Consider the following 15,167-nt stretch of genomic DNA (forward strand, 5'->3'; position numbering starts at 1 on the left):
TTACTTCTAGTTTGTTTTGTTTTAAGCCTTTAAGGCATATTTTAGGAGAGTCCTAAACGTTCTTAAAAATATTTTTTACTTCTAGTTTGTTTTGTTTTAAGCCTTAGCATGGCAGCCCACAATGACTCTGATATGGATGTACTTGATTTGTCCTATAGGTCAACTTCAGCCTCCAAAGGACGTTACTCGAGCTTTCTTTCTTTCTAATATCCCATGAAAAGTAAGCAAGGCAATAGTCGATCGTCTGCTTAAGATTAGACATTACTTTCAGAACAAAGGTCTAAAACAATCTAAAGACCCGTATGATGCATGCTCTCTACTATCCTATTAAGAGGCATGACTACGTATTAAAATCATGCACTGCTGGAGTGGAAGCAAAAAGCAAGTCAAATGAGAGATTGAGTATGGGGAATCATTTATTAGTAGGCTCTTAGCCCTCAATGTACACTTGCAAACCCACATATCTTTTTTTTTAAAGCTCCAACATCCCCATGAAGTGCCAACCTTTATTTTCACAATAAGTGATTAACAAAGTTAACACAAAGGAACTAGACTAAAGACTGAGCTGAGCCTCTCTCAAAGAGGAATATGATATAGGGCAATATAGTACGGTTGGATCACAATAAGTGATTAACAAAGTTAACACAAAGGAACTAGACTAAAGACTGAGCTGAGCCTCTCTCAAAGAGGAATATGATATAGGGCAATATAGTACGGTAATCCAACCCAATAACTTACAAATGCAAGGTCCCTCCAATAAAACATGGTAAAGAGGAGAAACCAAAAGCACACGAGACGGTAAGAATCCAAAACTGAGACCAAAGCCTCTCCGACTAGAGTCTTAGTTTTCACCCTTGAAAGGGGTCATATTGCTTCACAACTTTAGTGAGGAGGGGATACGATTCTATCGGTGAATGTCATTGTGGAGATCCTTTACAACAAATTTCAGCTGTGGGCTTCAGATAAGCTGGACAATCGACCCAAATACGACGGATACAATCAATGGAAGGGCATAGAAAACAAACCGGGTGGCAGCAATGGCCTGACTGGGAGCTTCGAGCCTGGAGGTACGGGCTTTAAGTTTTTTGGAGAGCGCCTCTAGCTGGTCCAAACTTCTCTGCAAGTTGAAATACACAGAGGTTGGGGAGTGATTGAGGGATGCGAGAAATTTCAAAATTGAGCACATGTACCTGAATGGGAGGGAATTGCGCGGAAGGTGTAGCAGCTTGAAGGAGCTGACTTGAGTTGTGCAGAAGGTCGGCCCAGCTCCTCATGTCAGAGTCGCCCGCCATGGCTCTAGCTGGCAATTATGGTGCGGCGTTCATACCTCTTTTAACTTAGAACGGATACCAAAGTGGAAGGTTGCCATTGCCTCTATACGAAGTCCCCAAAGAAAACTTAGGAAAATCAAAGGCAAAAACTAGGTTGCCATGGATGGCATATGGACAAATTCTCCTTCTAAAACATTATATAGCCATGACCATAATTTATGCCTTTGACTTTTGGGTATTTTGTGACAGGTTGAAAGTAGGCCATTGATAATTGATCCTCTCACCTCTAAGTTCACTAGTTTAGGACAATGAACAATTATCAATTTATATGCACTTTTTTTTTATAAAAGCAATGAGACATGTTGGAAAAGTCTTATATTGATAGGAAGATGGGATTTGAAGGTCTAACTGTGTACCAAGTCTTGAGCTTGAAGGCCACCCTTAAACTTGGCCTTCTCAAAGAAAAGTAAAGCCGGCCCTCCATTTTCAGGCACGGGTTGCCGCCTTCGCAAGACCTTAGTGATGATTGTACAACTCGAACTAGAAAGTAGGTAGGTTGAGAGGGTAGAAACACGCTATTTTGTAGCTCCTTTGAATTAGCTCTCGAGCTTCTTGCATCTGTTTTGGCCTGATCTAAGATTGTACCACATGTAGAGGAGGTCAATGGAAAGTGATTCCCACAAAAGAAAATTGATTTGGACATCAAAAACTCAAATTTCCTTATGTTTTGGGATGGTGAGCCTGATTTCAAGACTTGTACCAATCTCTTGGTTTTGATGTGGTTTCAAGGATCTTTTTGCATCCAAATTGTTGCAATTGGTGTTTACAAGTGATAAGGATTTAGGATGTCCAAAAATTTCAAAGCTTCTGCTCTGAGGTACATGGATCACGATCCATCATTTTTTATAGAATGCAACCAAATTCGTCAGATATGTTCCTTAGGGTATATGGAAGCTAACCCCTTGATTTTTTGGACATTTGGATTTTGTGTGCTCTGTTTTCCAACACTTCTTCAAACTTTCAAAGTTTATGGTCTATTCTACCCAAATACAGTTTTGGCCCATTCTTCTTCGACTTTTGCAGCTCAATTTGATGGTGTTTGCCTACTTAACCTACTCAATGAACAAAAACTTGAAACGACTGAATGTTAAGAAATGAACAAAAACTTGAAAAAACGGCTAATGGTGGTGGAATACACAACGCTCTCAGATAAATGAGAAATTTGATGATTAAAATGCTTTGTTTTACCTTCAATCACAAATACTTGTTGCTACCAAATGAAAGATATAACCAGTCCTAGAGTCTCTCGAGTGACAAAAAACCCCGTTTTGCCACTATCTTGTTAGTGAAAAGGGAATGGGTTTTAAGTGTAGATAAACAAAAGTACAGCTATGAGGTCAATCGACCATCATAAGATCGAATCCTCAAAAATAGCGCCAATGTTAGCAAATCGCCGCAGCGGACGTCTAGCGTAGCTATCTAGCACTAACATACACAATATGGCAATACACAGAGAAGCGACCTAGATGGGGCGCGGAGATGCATTGGGTTGGAAATCACAATGGAGTGAACCTATACATGAAGATGCACAAGACCAATCGTGAACCAACAATCTACAATCAGTGTCATCATGCATACAATCAAACCTCATGCCAAGTAATCACTTGATAGTTTCTCAGCTAAATGAGCTTGAAATGCTACAAAGTCTAGGAGACTATAGGCAAGGACTATTAGAATAGATCTGAACCCTCAAAATCTGATTTTGAGAGGCACACAAATTGTGATCCATCATTTGTCAACAAAAATAGAAGCAATCTAGCAACACCTCCTAAGACTTAGGAACAACCTCCTATCAAAAGAACTTAAAAATATCACTTAAACATCAAATTAAAACTCACGTAGCGTAGTCATGAACCTTCACCAAACTGAGAATGCATGCACTCAAAAGATAGAGCAAACGAAGAGAAATGTGATGCACTTAATGAAACTTGATTTGGATTATCGAATTGCAAGATACGTTGATTACAAAGAGCTCTACTTGCTTCACTACTTCACTTTTCTCTACAGCCATAAGTAATTGTGTACTTGAGGGAAAATTGGTTTACAATGATGTGGTTGCTAGTCTACCTAGTGAAGAGATTCATAGAAACCTATATGGAGCCTATTAAGCAAGGTGATGGTTGTGTTGCTACTTCACATAGAGAGAGGGATCAAGATCATTGCAAGTGTAAAGATCGTAAGACTTCCCGCAACAAATCTAAAGAATCTATGCAGAACATTGAATGTTATTGTCACCACAAGAAAGGGTGCATGAAGAAGGATTGCAAGACTTTGTAGAGACAAGAAGAAGTCTCAAGGCAACAAGAAAGGTGACAGTGATGGCAAGGTCAAAGCAAAGCTAGAAGAAATCAACATGGTCGTCGAGTCTACTAAGACTCTAGATATCCTTGAGATGGTTTGTCCATCAAATGTTTTGGTTTTTATATAAGAAATTAGTGCAGGTGCTCTTGTTATAGAAGATGCCACTAATACACATAATTGGTCATTGATTCTAATGTTAATTTTCATGAGACACCCCATAGAGATTGGTTCTCTACTTATGCCCACACAAAAAGTGAAGCTTAGTGGCTCTTATGAGCTTGGCATTGTGGGTGTTATGTCAACATGTCCCCAAGCTAGCAAAGAGCTTGATTTCAGCAGGGTGGCTACATGACTTGGGTTACATGGCCATTTTTGGGAATGACTATGGTGTAGATGGAGAAATGTACTATCATCTCTTGCACTCAAAATCTTGTAAAGTCATTTGTAGTTTACATGTTATCTTCAAGGAGTCGAAGATGCACAAGAAATCTATCAAAGAGGTTGAGTATAGACAGGTCGCATTTGTGGGTGCTACCTCAAATTCATTGAAAACTCAAAAGACTAGTGATGCACCTCCCACTAGCAGCACTCCAACTGACAAGGCAAAGAGCAGTAGTTAGTTGTTGACACGATCTAGTAGCTCCTTGCATCCACTTGAGAAATTTCATACAAGGTTGGACTATGCCATGCTGACTAACTGTGGTGAGCCATCTTGTTACAAAGGAGCCACGTAGATGGATGACAAGGTCAAGTGGGAGCATGCCATGCAATCATAATATAACTAGATTGTCAATAATGAGGCATGGGACTTAGTTGAGTTGCCAAAAAGCAAGCAACATTTACCTTGCAAAAGTTAAATGGGTTAGTTAGTTGAGTTACCAAAAGGCAAGCAACATCTACCTTGCAAATAATGAATGAGACATGGAACTTAGTTGAGTTGCCAAAAGGCAAGCAACATTTATCTTGCAAAAGGGTTTACAAGAGAAGTTTACATATGAGGATCTTAAGCCTGAGCACAAGGCTAGATTGGTTGCTAAGATTTCAACCAATAGAAGGAAGTTGATTTTAAAGAAATCTTCATCGCCCATAATCAAGATGACTACATTGCATACAATGCTTGGACTAGTAGTTATTAAGGACATGGAGCTTCTCCAAATGGATGTGAAGGCCGCATTTATTCATGGGGATGTTGAGGATGATGTTTATATGAAGCAATCTGAAGGTTTTGAGAAGCCTAGCATGGGGGAGCTTGTGTGTAAACTCAAGAAAGCACTTTATGGTTTAAAGTAGGGCTCAAGGAAATGGTTTAAAGTAGGGCTCAAGGAAATGGTAGCAAAAGTTTGATGCTTTTATGAGGTTCGAAGGATTTAAGAGGATTTAAGAGGATCACTCTTGTATACACAAAACTTATTGATGGTTTGATACTCAATTCTCAACTTATATATATGATATGCTAATTGCAAAAAAGGTCAATAAGGAGATTGCCAAATTGCAGCAAATGTTGAGCAAAAACTTGAATATGAAGGATCTGGGAGAAGAAAATCATTTAGGAATCTTATATCCACAAGGTCTTGCAACATTTTAATATGTAGGGGGGGGGGAGTAAGGAAGATTCTCCCAAGTCAAATTTTGAGATAATGAAAATAGCAAATATGCCATATTCTTCGGATGTGGGCGACTAGTTTCATGTATGGGGAGTGGTTAGTCAATGATCTTGGAAAGTAGCATTGGATAGGAGTGAAACATATCCTCAAGTACCTAGAAGGTACATTGAGAAAATGCTTACGCTTCAGTAGTAGCGATGCACTATTGTTGGTTACACAAATGCAAATTATGCTGGTTGCAAAGACAATAGGAGGTCTACATTTAGCTACATGTTCGTATTCACTATAAGAGCCATCTTTTGGAGGTCATCTCCAAGATTATACGAATTCTTCCACAATAGAAGTTGATTATGTTGCAGTGCCACATGTCATCAAGGAAGCTTTATGGTTGGCACATCTAGTGGGAGACTTAAACATGCAATGGGTTTCAACTTTGCATTATGATAGTCAGAGCGCCTTTGCATTGGCAAGGAATCCCATGTTTCACTCCAAAGTGAAGCACATTGAGGTCAAATATCATCTCACTCAATATGCGTTGACAGACAAGCGGTTGGAGCTTATCAAGGCCCGCGTTGATGACAACCCAACGGATGCAATTTACACATCGAATCAAGTTAATGGGGGTAGGGTGGACACAATGTTGGGGTTGTGGATTTTGTCACACCTCACATAGAAAAGCCCCTTAGTCTAGAAGTCATGTGGAGCATGTGTGCGCCTATATGAAGGCAAGAGGGGTGTGTAAGCAAGAAACTTGTGTGTGTGTGTGTGTGTGTGTGTGTGTAGCATGTGACAAGCTAGAATATAAGCAGTATTTTGTAATCTCTTTTGTGTGCAATAATCAGCTTATTTTGCATCTACTCTATTGTGCAATTGCCTCTCTCTCAAGCCCTACACTAACCTATTGAAGCATGCCATTACCATGAATGGCACAATAATCTACCCTCCATAACTCTACAAGTGGTATCATAGGCAACGACTTCACACCTAGGCCCATTTACCTCTTTGTTTAATCATCATTAGTAGCTTCATTGGTTGCATTTGACCTCTTGCATCAATAATAAATTTCACTCCCTAATCATCTCTTGGGATATGAGCATGCTCCATTACCCATGATGATTAGGTCATAGATAATTCCGCATGTTTTTGCATAATTTTTATTTCTTTCAATTAGACTTTGCATTTCAATGTCGGTTTTTCACAATTTCAATCTTCAATTAATTTATTTTGAGCTCAAATTATTGCATCATCTGTGTGTGTTGGAGAAGGCTTCGTCGAGAGCAATCCATTGACTACTCACTTGCTCTAATCGGGTTTCATTAGTGTGATTAAATCCCCCAATCATCTTCACACTTAGTGCTTCTTCACTCTTTGGAATTTCACAGACTAACAACTCAATTGTGTGTGTGTGTGTGTGTGTTTTGATTTTGAGCTTTCTCACAACCTCTTTCTCTGGAGCTCATACTTTTTAAGTGGTGTGGGAGGCACTCCTAAATAAGTTGAGCCCAATTTGGTGTTACCTTGCTAAGTCACGAAGATACCCTTGGGCATCCAAGATGCTCCACCCCCTCAGCTCTTGCCACACACAACCCAATCCAGGGCAAGAGTGTGCTCTTGCTAACAAGCCAATCAACCTCACACGCCCTTTCCCCCTCACTCCCTCTATCTCTCCCCCCTTTTCTCCCTCGGCTCTACTACGTCTCTCTCCCTCTCTCCCTCTCTCTCTCTCTCTCTCTCTCTCTCTCTCTCTCTCTCTCTCTCTCTCTCTCTCTCTCTCTACCTGAATCTCTTTGTGCTCTTGTAAACTTAGATTTAGCTAGATGCCTACAATTTTCTTTATATACAATAAAATTCAAAAGCACACTGCTTTTAGTTTTATAAAAATAAATAAATAAATATATTAGTTTTTTTATAATTAAAAAACCCTCTATCTCTTACACTTCCCTCTCACCCTCTCTCTCTCTCTCTCTCTCTCTCTCTCTCTCTCTCTCTCTCTCTCTCTCGTGCCCAAGCGCTTGGGCACGAGAGAGAGAGAGAGAGAGAGAGAGAGAGAGAGAGAGAGAGAGAGAGAGAGAGAGAGAGAGAGAGAGTGAAAGAGAACTTGGACAGCTCAAATTCTTCAAATACTGGCCGAGGGAGAAATTTCCTAAGTCTCCCATGCCTCACCCGTGAAGATGAGGAATGAACTCGTCGTCATAAACAACCAGCTACAAGCAATCATAGTGATGATTATTACATATAAAAGAAGTGTTAATCCATACACAACTATAAAAGAAAGAAAACTTTACCTTCTAATTTCATCTTCCTCAAGTAGTGCCTCATTCCATAAGTTTAAGGCACTGTCCGCTTTGCTTGGCGCCCTGGATGTCAAAGCCAATGAGGACGTCGATAAATTGGTTTTTCCCATGTTTGTTATTCCTAGCCTCTCTTGCACTGCCTTGAACTCCTCTTTTGTTGGAAGTGTCACCTCACACCTCACTACATCATTGTAGATCATTGCCAATGCACGTGCTGGATTTACAAACTCACCTTCTGACACATGGGCATTTATCACAGAGTACTTGTCGTGCTCATGGTCTGTGATGGCATCATCCTCTTCTAGATTCTGCACCACTATGGCAAGTCAATAGTCCTCTCGCAAGTCAAAAATCTCCATAATATCATTTGAGCATTACATACTACAAATCACCAATTGGGATGGTAGGAAGGACACTTGTAGGCAAAGTGCCTTCGGAAAGTTGTACACCCTTCAAAACTTGTAAGGCTCCACTTCAATGAGGCATTAACTCATCACCCTGACATACGGATCCTCACCATGTGCCTTCTCTTCTATATCCACGTGCCCTTCCAAAATTAAGTGCAAGTATAGAATGAAACCTGCATAGAATTCAGACATCCAACATTTGCGCTTATGTAAGGTGCACTTGATGTCATTTCTTCGTATATGCATCGAAAGATTCATCCATCTCCTGGAGAAGACGTGTTTCTTTAAGTGATCAGAACTTATCTCCTTCGTATGCACACATCATATTTCTTGCATCTCAACCATGCCACCATCAATTTTTTGATGTTAGATGTGCTCAAATTTTGCAAGGAAGTGATGCCCGCCCGCCATCTATGCATTCTTGCAACAAGAACTCATATTAAACATTGGCTTGATTTTTGCCTCGCGGTGATGGAGGCCAAGACGATAGAGAAAATGAGATAGCTTTTCATTTGAAATTTCTTGAGAGCAAGACACCTCCTCTTCAATCTCAATCTGGAAAGGGTCTATTGTGGATGATATGGCTAAAAATAACAAGTAGGGAATCACTAAGAAATATGTCGTGAAAGATAGAGTGCACTCTCAAGTCACAAAGAAGATTATGAGCACATAGGTGATTCTTCTTTATAGGCTTCTCACAAAAGGTCATGATGCCCATTGACATGATGGACACCTTCATCATTGCCATTGACGTCAGGGACACCCTCATAATTTATTTGAGTAGATTGCAATTAACTCCCTGCACATATATCTTGCAACCTTGTTACAACGTGATGAGGTGTGAAATGATAAATATGTGTGTGTGTGTGTGTGTGTGTGTGTGTGTGTGTGTGTGTGTGTGTACATATTGCAGGTCGTGGTACAATGTGAGAGGTGATTCAAGTTAAAGTATGCACAAGGTCGTGACACAAAGCGAGGACAATGTGAAAAAAAAAATGTACACAAGGCTCCTTGCATTGTGCTGTGACAAGCACTCGTGCTACAACGTGATGAGATGTGAAATGATAACATGCCCAAGTTGTGGTGTGACTACCACGTGTAGCACATACCCTAGGCCTCTTGCGTTGTGGCGTGACTGCTTGATACACATGGGAGTTGTGCCACGACGCGATTGGCCTTGGGTAATGTTTATTTTTTCACATCTCATCGCATTGTAGCGTGACTGCTTGTTGTGGCACAATGCGAGGAGCCTTGTGTACTTTTTTTGTTCATTGTGTCCTTGCTTTTTACCGCAACCTTCTTGCAACACACACACACACACACACACACACACAGAGAGGTAGCCCTACAATGTTTTGCCACGTGTCATCCATGCATTCAACTGAACACTTCCCAATCCACCTCCACCTGCATTTGTGAGCATCATCATGATAACAACCATCCTCTCAATATCATAATTATGTGCCTTTTTTGTATACAACATGTCCCGCTCACTCTTGTCAAGCACTTTTCACTCTTCAATGTATGTTTCCTCTCTTAGCACCCATAGTCCTGTTTAACCTATCTTGGCACTCATTTGAGCTATTTTCTTTTCATTTCCCTGATTCCCACATAGTTAGTCGTTCCTGGATGGCTCATACGAAGTAGATTGCTAGGAAGGTTTACCAAGGTGAAGGATCAATTAGCACGGCTTAGTCTGATGTTGGTCAAGCATCAACATCACGTGTTCCAAGAAAGAGTATGCCTCGTTTACGCACGACCATGAGAAACAGGAGATACAAGTAGAATCGAAGTGTGTTATTGGATCTTAGAAAGCTCCAAAAACATATTTCCCTAGCTATACCAAAGCTACTTGTTCAACGAGTTTCAAATGGTCTCGCGGTACAACGGGTTGCCTCCACGAAGTGATAAAGGATTGAACTCCCTTCGTCTCATCAAGTTTAGGTACGACAAAACATTAGTGCCTATGGGTATACCCGACAAAAAGATGGACAACATTTTGAGGATCTCGCCACTAGGAAAGGTCAAGGGGGTTGATATTTCTTTAGATATCCATGAGTATAGCACCTGTCTAAATATAGAACGGGAATTTCAAAGATAATAAGAGGTAGCATGGGAGCTGAACTTTCAAGCAGAGGAGAAAGCGCATATCATTGACCTCCACGAGCAACAATTGGCAGCGGTGCAGCATGGAGCTAATGTCGACACGGAGCTAATGCTGACACCCTAGAGTGACTTCATCCACATTTTGATGTTGCCATTGTGGTATGGGGACACGTCTTGTATTTCAATTTTAGACCCCATGAGATGGACATGTTGGGGGGCGCTAACAGGGAGCGACGTATTCAATTATTAATTGTTTTTTGTGGTTAGTGATTTTTTTCCCATCTTTTGGTGGTTGCAAGTATATTGTGCAGTTTGCATGACATAATATTTAGTGGCAATTTTGCGGTTTTGAACCTTGCATGAAATGTCTAGGGTGACGTTGCTATTCTCGACTCCCAGTTTTCTGCAGTTCTCTCATCCAAGAGTACATCATTGGTGTAGGTAGTTGATTGGTTTCAAACCGTGAACATAGAGACATCGAAGGTTATTTTTGCTAGCTTACAATGAGGAGTAGAAGTTGTCATTAATAAAAATCTACCTTATATGTGTTTATGCTAGAAACACGCATCTCACTGGAGCCTGATTGCTTTTTTCGTGGAGTAGAAGCATTGCTACCTTGCAAACTTCACGCATGGTTTCCACGGGTATGTGCGAAGGTGAGTGGATTCCTTTCTTGAGTATCATAGGATGTTTGTGACATTGTTATGACACTTAATGCCAATTGTTTCACTCATTGAAATGTACTCACTTGTACTTTTTGAATGAAAAGGACTCAAATTTTCCTATGTATTGGTCATTGTATAACGTTTACAAAGGTGTTTTGTATAGTTTGTTAAGAAAATGGCATTCACATGTCGTCTTGGGTTTAGGGTTAAGTGCTTTGTTACAACTATCTATGAAACTCATCTTTGTATCAAGGTTTCCAATGCACAACGTCCATCCAATCTACTGTCTACAATCTATGGACATACTATCGTAGTTTCCTTTCTCTCGGGTACTTGCAACACAACAAGTGGGAGAAGAGTTTAGTCAGCATGATCACAATGAGATCTAAATTACATAAACACAATAAAATTTAGACATGTAGCATAGTATCTTTTAGATGGTTCACTTGAAAACAAATTTTGCAAGCATGTTGAGGTCGGTCTCATTAAGCAAATCCTCCTGCACCTATCTTAGGGTGACATTACTTCTAATGTTAACAACTGTCACCATCTCATTTTCACACATTATGTCAATTGCCCTCAAGGGATTATTAGCATCATCACACAGTCAAGGTCCATAGCTACCAAGTGACCTTTTACCTGATGCCACCTTATGTAGTAGAAGGAACTTGCACACAATTGACTGTTTGTCCACCTTGCACAAAATGCCCTCAGAATTGTGGATATCCCAAGCGTCATTTAAAAAATGGAGAAATTCCAAAGAGCGAGCAATTTCGAGCAAATAAAAAAGCGAGTAAACTTATTCAAGTAAAGTTCAAAGAGCTTATGTAGTCTTGTCACCTCTAATGGCATTTTGAACACGATTAAACCATCAAAGTCTCTTAGAGAACTCATCCTTTTTTTTTTCCCAAACTCACAATTGTGAGTGATTATATTATAATGTCACCAAAAGATATACAAATATGCCTCAAGCTCATGCCAAGCCTTGAGGGGCAGATGGTTACAACAGAGCCTCGCTAGGTGTACCTAGTAGTACTACCAAAATCCCTTTACATAGCAGAGCTCGAGCGGATGGCGAGCGTCGCTCTAAGCCAATCCTCCGAGTTTTGCCTCTTACATAACACATGTATCATCTCCTTACTTTCCTGTACAATCTTAGAGAAGCCATCGAATACACGTCCGTTCTTGACCTTCCAAATATTGTGAAAGAAATAGTATCTGACAATTTGAGTACATATTAGAAGTGCACGACTTAGAAACTGTTTTTCTCCAAGGCACAAATCCTTCTTGAAGAACTCATCCTAAGTACACCTATATATAAGCCATCTAAAATGAAGTTTGAGTAAGAAAGAATGCACAACTCAACATGCTAGCACAACCAAAGGAATTTCCATTGGGGAAATCTCACTCAGTTCTACAAACTTGGTCCACACTCTGTAGCATTTTGTTGATCAACTCTCTATATTCTAGATGATGCCTCTAGTGAGTCTAAGTGGTAGTGCACTATGGTTAGGAACGCAAGCACCACTAGAAGATACATGAAAGCTACCAAGAAAGAGAGGTAAAACAAGGCTATCTTGGTGGACCTTGGTTGGGATCACACCTCATTTTCTCTCAAAAGAAGATCCCTTTCTTTTGTCACCTTGAGCAAGGAAGATGAAAGAGCACATCCATGATTACACTTTTATCAACCACAACCCCCCCCCCCAGTTAAGTTTGTGTCACTCAGGCACCCACCTAGGTATTTTTGTGTTTGGGACAAAAAAATAAAATCATATCAAGCCTTCAAATACAAGCTACACATTTTAGCAAACAAAGCATGGTTGTGATCGTTTAACTTTTACATATGGGAAAAGCACTACTTTTAGAGAATCGTCCTCACAAATTTAACAAAATTCACCTATCCATCACCATCAAACATCTACCTCTCAAATCATTTCGTCAACCTATTCATATGTCAACTTCTCATTGCAAAGATCTGCAACAGAAATAAACTCATGTTTGCCATTATCAAAAACCTCGAATGGCTTTTTAAACTCCTCCTTAGAGTTAATATCCTTCATTTGCGAGCCATCAAATCGATCGTTCCATTGCCATCTCCATCCATTTCATTGATCATCTGTTGTAGCTCTACTTTTGTTGGGTTTGTCCAAGTAAGCACATCACAATACCAAGCACTCTGGTTGTCCAAGTGAGCACATCACAGTACCAAGCACTCTGGTAGTCACATATTTCCATCGCCATCTTTTTGAAAGAGACCGTAACAGTGTTTGGGAAAGTTTTTTTCCCTAGACGACTGGGTTTCCTCCTTGCCAAGATGCAAACCGGAAACACTTATACTAGAATTTTCCAAATTACAACTTGCTAATCTTGATTTTCAACCAACTCAAGGCTAAGTTGAGGCAAACCTTTCCCGAACATTGGACCATAAGCTTCCTTGAACTTTGAGATCTGCTCTCCAATGAATTGCTTTGCCATCATGCCACAGAAGGCATGCACAAAAGAGGAACGAAAGAAAGAATGAGGAGCCATAATAAGAAGAAAGATGATGAAGAATGGTGAGTCGTGACGCATGAGGAGGAGTTGGACTACTCTCTCTCTCTCTCTCTCTCTCTCTCTCTCTCTCTCTCTCTCTCTCTCTCTCTCTCTCTCTCTCTCTCTCATATGTATGAGATTGATGTCTGAAAGAGTAAGAGGTCCAAAAAAATCCCAAAAACAGTCCGCGGTGCCATGGAACGTTTTTAGGGATTTTTCGAATGATTTAATCATGGGAAATCTTACTCAACAACAGGTCGTTGCCTAGAAAAGTGTGGTTGCAGGTCGTTGCCTGGAAAAGTGTGGTCACAAATCTTACTCCGCTGCAGGTCGGTGCCTAAATAAATGTGGTTGGAGGTCACTGGCTGCAGCTCACCACCCTCAATGCGCAGGCACGATACACATCCCCTTTAGGCTTTCATGCGCAAGCTGGAGCACTTAAACAAATGAAGACTCGTGAGTCACATGCAACAAGATTCAGCTGGAGTTTTGTTTCACGTGCTTTATCCTCTGCATCATGCAGCTCTTCCACCTCTAGGCTCCACTGCCTGTCGCTCAATTATAGCTTCCCTGATGCCGCGTCCTCAATCATGCATAAAAGCGCATTTGCACGCACCAACCTTTCTCGTTTTACTGAGCTCAGTGGCACTAAGGTTGAAAAGCTGCAACGACCGTAATGCTTGTTGTCTCTCTCCAAATGCTGCTTTGCTAAGCCAACTCTACCAAAAATGGCAGAGTAACATCAAGCAAAGATTTGTTTGAAGCTTCAAGCTCACAAGATGACGAGCTGCGCAGGCTCTTGTAGCCTTTTCAGCACACCTTGAAGCTTTTTTAGAGCAAAAAGGATGAAATAGTTGAGGCACTGGAAACCCTGCCTCCTCATGCGTGGAAAACCTACCTAATACTTCAGTTTCACTAGCTTTAAGTTGAGGACAATCCTCTTTTTTGCTTATCTTGCATTGGCGTGATAGACAGGACATATCAATCACTTAGACATAGACAGACAGATGGCTCATGGAGAGGGATAGAGAGAGCCTACCCTACCTAGTAGTCTCGAGTTCGGGAAAAGTGTGCCTCAGCCCGTTGAAGGGAGGGGAAGAAGGAGAAAATCCACCCGTTTTTTTTTTATTTTTAATAGCGTAAATTTGCAAAAAGTGCCGACTATTTTGAAAGATTTCCTCTTTGAATCTACCTAAAGAGTATATTGTATGTTTGTGAAATTGAAATTTCCCCAACATTGTGTGACTTATCATTGTGTATGTGTGGTTGTATGGGCGAAGCATTTGCACCCAATCGATCGTATCAGTTGCTTTTAGCACATCAAGAGTTTTGACATGACTGAAGCAAGAAGTGACAAGGCCTATTATACTGTTTGTCTTCTCTCTCTCTCTCTCTCTCTCTCTCTCTCTCTCTCTCTCTCTCTCTCTCTCTCTCTCTCTCTCTCTCTCTCTCTCTCTCTCTCTCTCTCTCTCTCTCTCAATTATAGACTATAGGCCAATGCGGGCGACTATAAATCCATCAACGCATGTCGATCAAAGTGGTTAACTGTTATTTTGTCAATGTGTTGGTTCTAGTTGCCCAACTTGTATGCACACACAGAGAGAGAGAGAGAGAGAGAGAGAGAGAGAGAGAGAGAGAGAGAGAGAGAGAGAGAGAGACTCAGAAGGTTTTCTTTTATTCCTCCTTTTTCAAAATTGGACCTCCCTTCTACTCCTCTTTTTCTATACTAAAAATATCTAATAAAAATGATATTCCTTTCTAAGGAGACTCCTTGGTAAAACATACATGCAAGAGAAAAGATGAGTTGGAGAGAGAGAGAGAGAGAGAGAGAGAGAGAGAGAGAGAGAGAGAGAGATAGCCTCCCGGTGGCTTCCTTGCAGTCCGGCATGAAGGATGTCTAGCAGTCTTAAATAGAAGATGCTAA

General features: G+C 40.6%; 1 protein-coding gene across 5 annotated transcripts in view; it reads right to left on the bottom strand.

The window, feature by feature from the left end:
- Positions 1-1,427, bottom strand: part of LOC147424622 (Nucleoporin interacting component (Nup93/Nic96-like) family protein) — a 146,819-nt gene extending 145,392 nt beyond the window's left edge. For all 5 annotated transcript variants that reach the window (XR_015186501.1, XR_015186500.1, XM_086500771.1 and 2 more), the window contains exons 1-2: positions 1,191-1,427; positions 1,026-1,117 (exon numbers count right to left, since the gene is read on the bottom strand). Coding sequence is in view for 3 of the 5 variants with exons in the window: in XM_086500771.1 (XP_086356897.1) it covers positions 1,026-1,117; positions 1,191-1,292 (194 nt within the window). In the remaining 2 variants the exon portion in view is untranslated. The remainder of the gene's footprint in view (positions 1-1,025; positions 1,118-1,190) is intronic.
- Positions 1,428-15,167: the final 13,740 nt, after the last annotated feature.

Source organism: Adiantum capillus-veneris, chromosome 25 (assembly GCF_014529385.1).
Source record: "Adiantum capillus-veneris isolate H3 chromosome 25, ASM1452938v2, whole genome shotgun sequence".
Lineage (NCBI taxonomy): Eukaryota > Viridiplantae > Streptophyta > Polypodiopsida > Polypodiales > Pteridaceae > Adiantum > Adiantum capillus-veneris.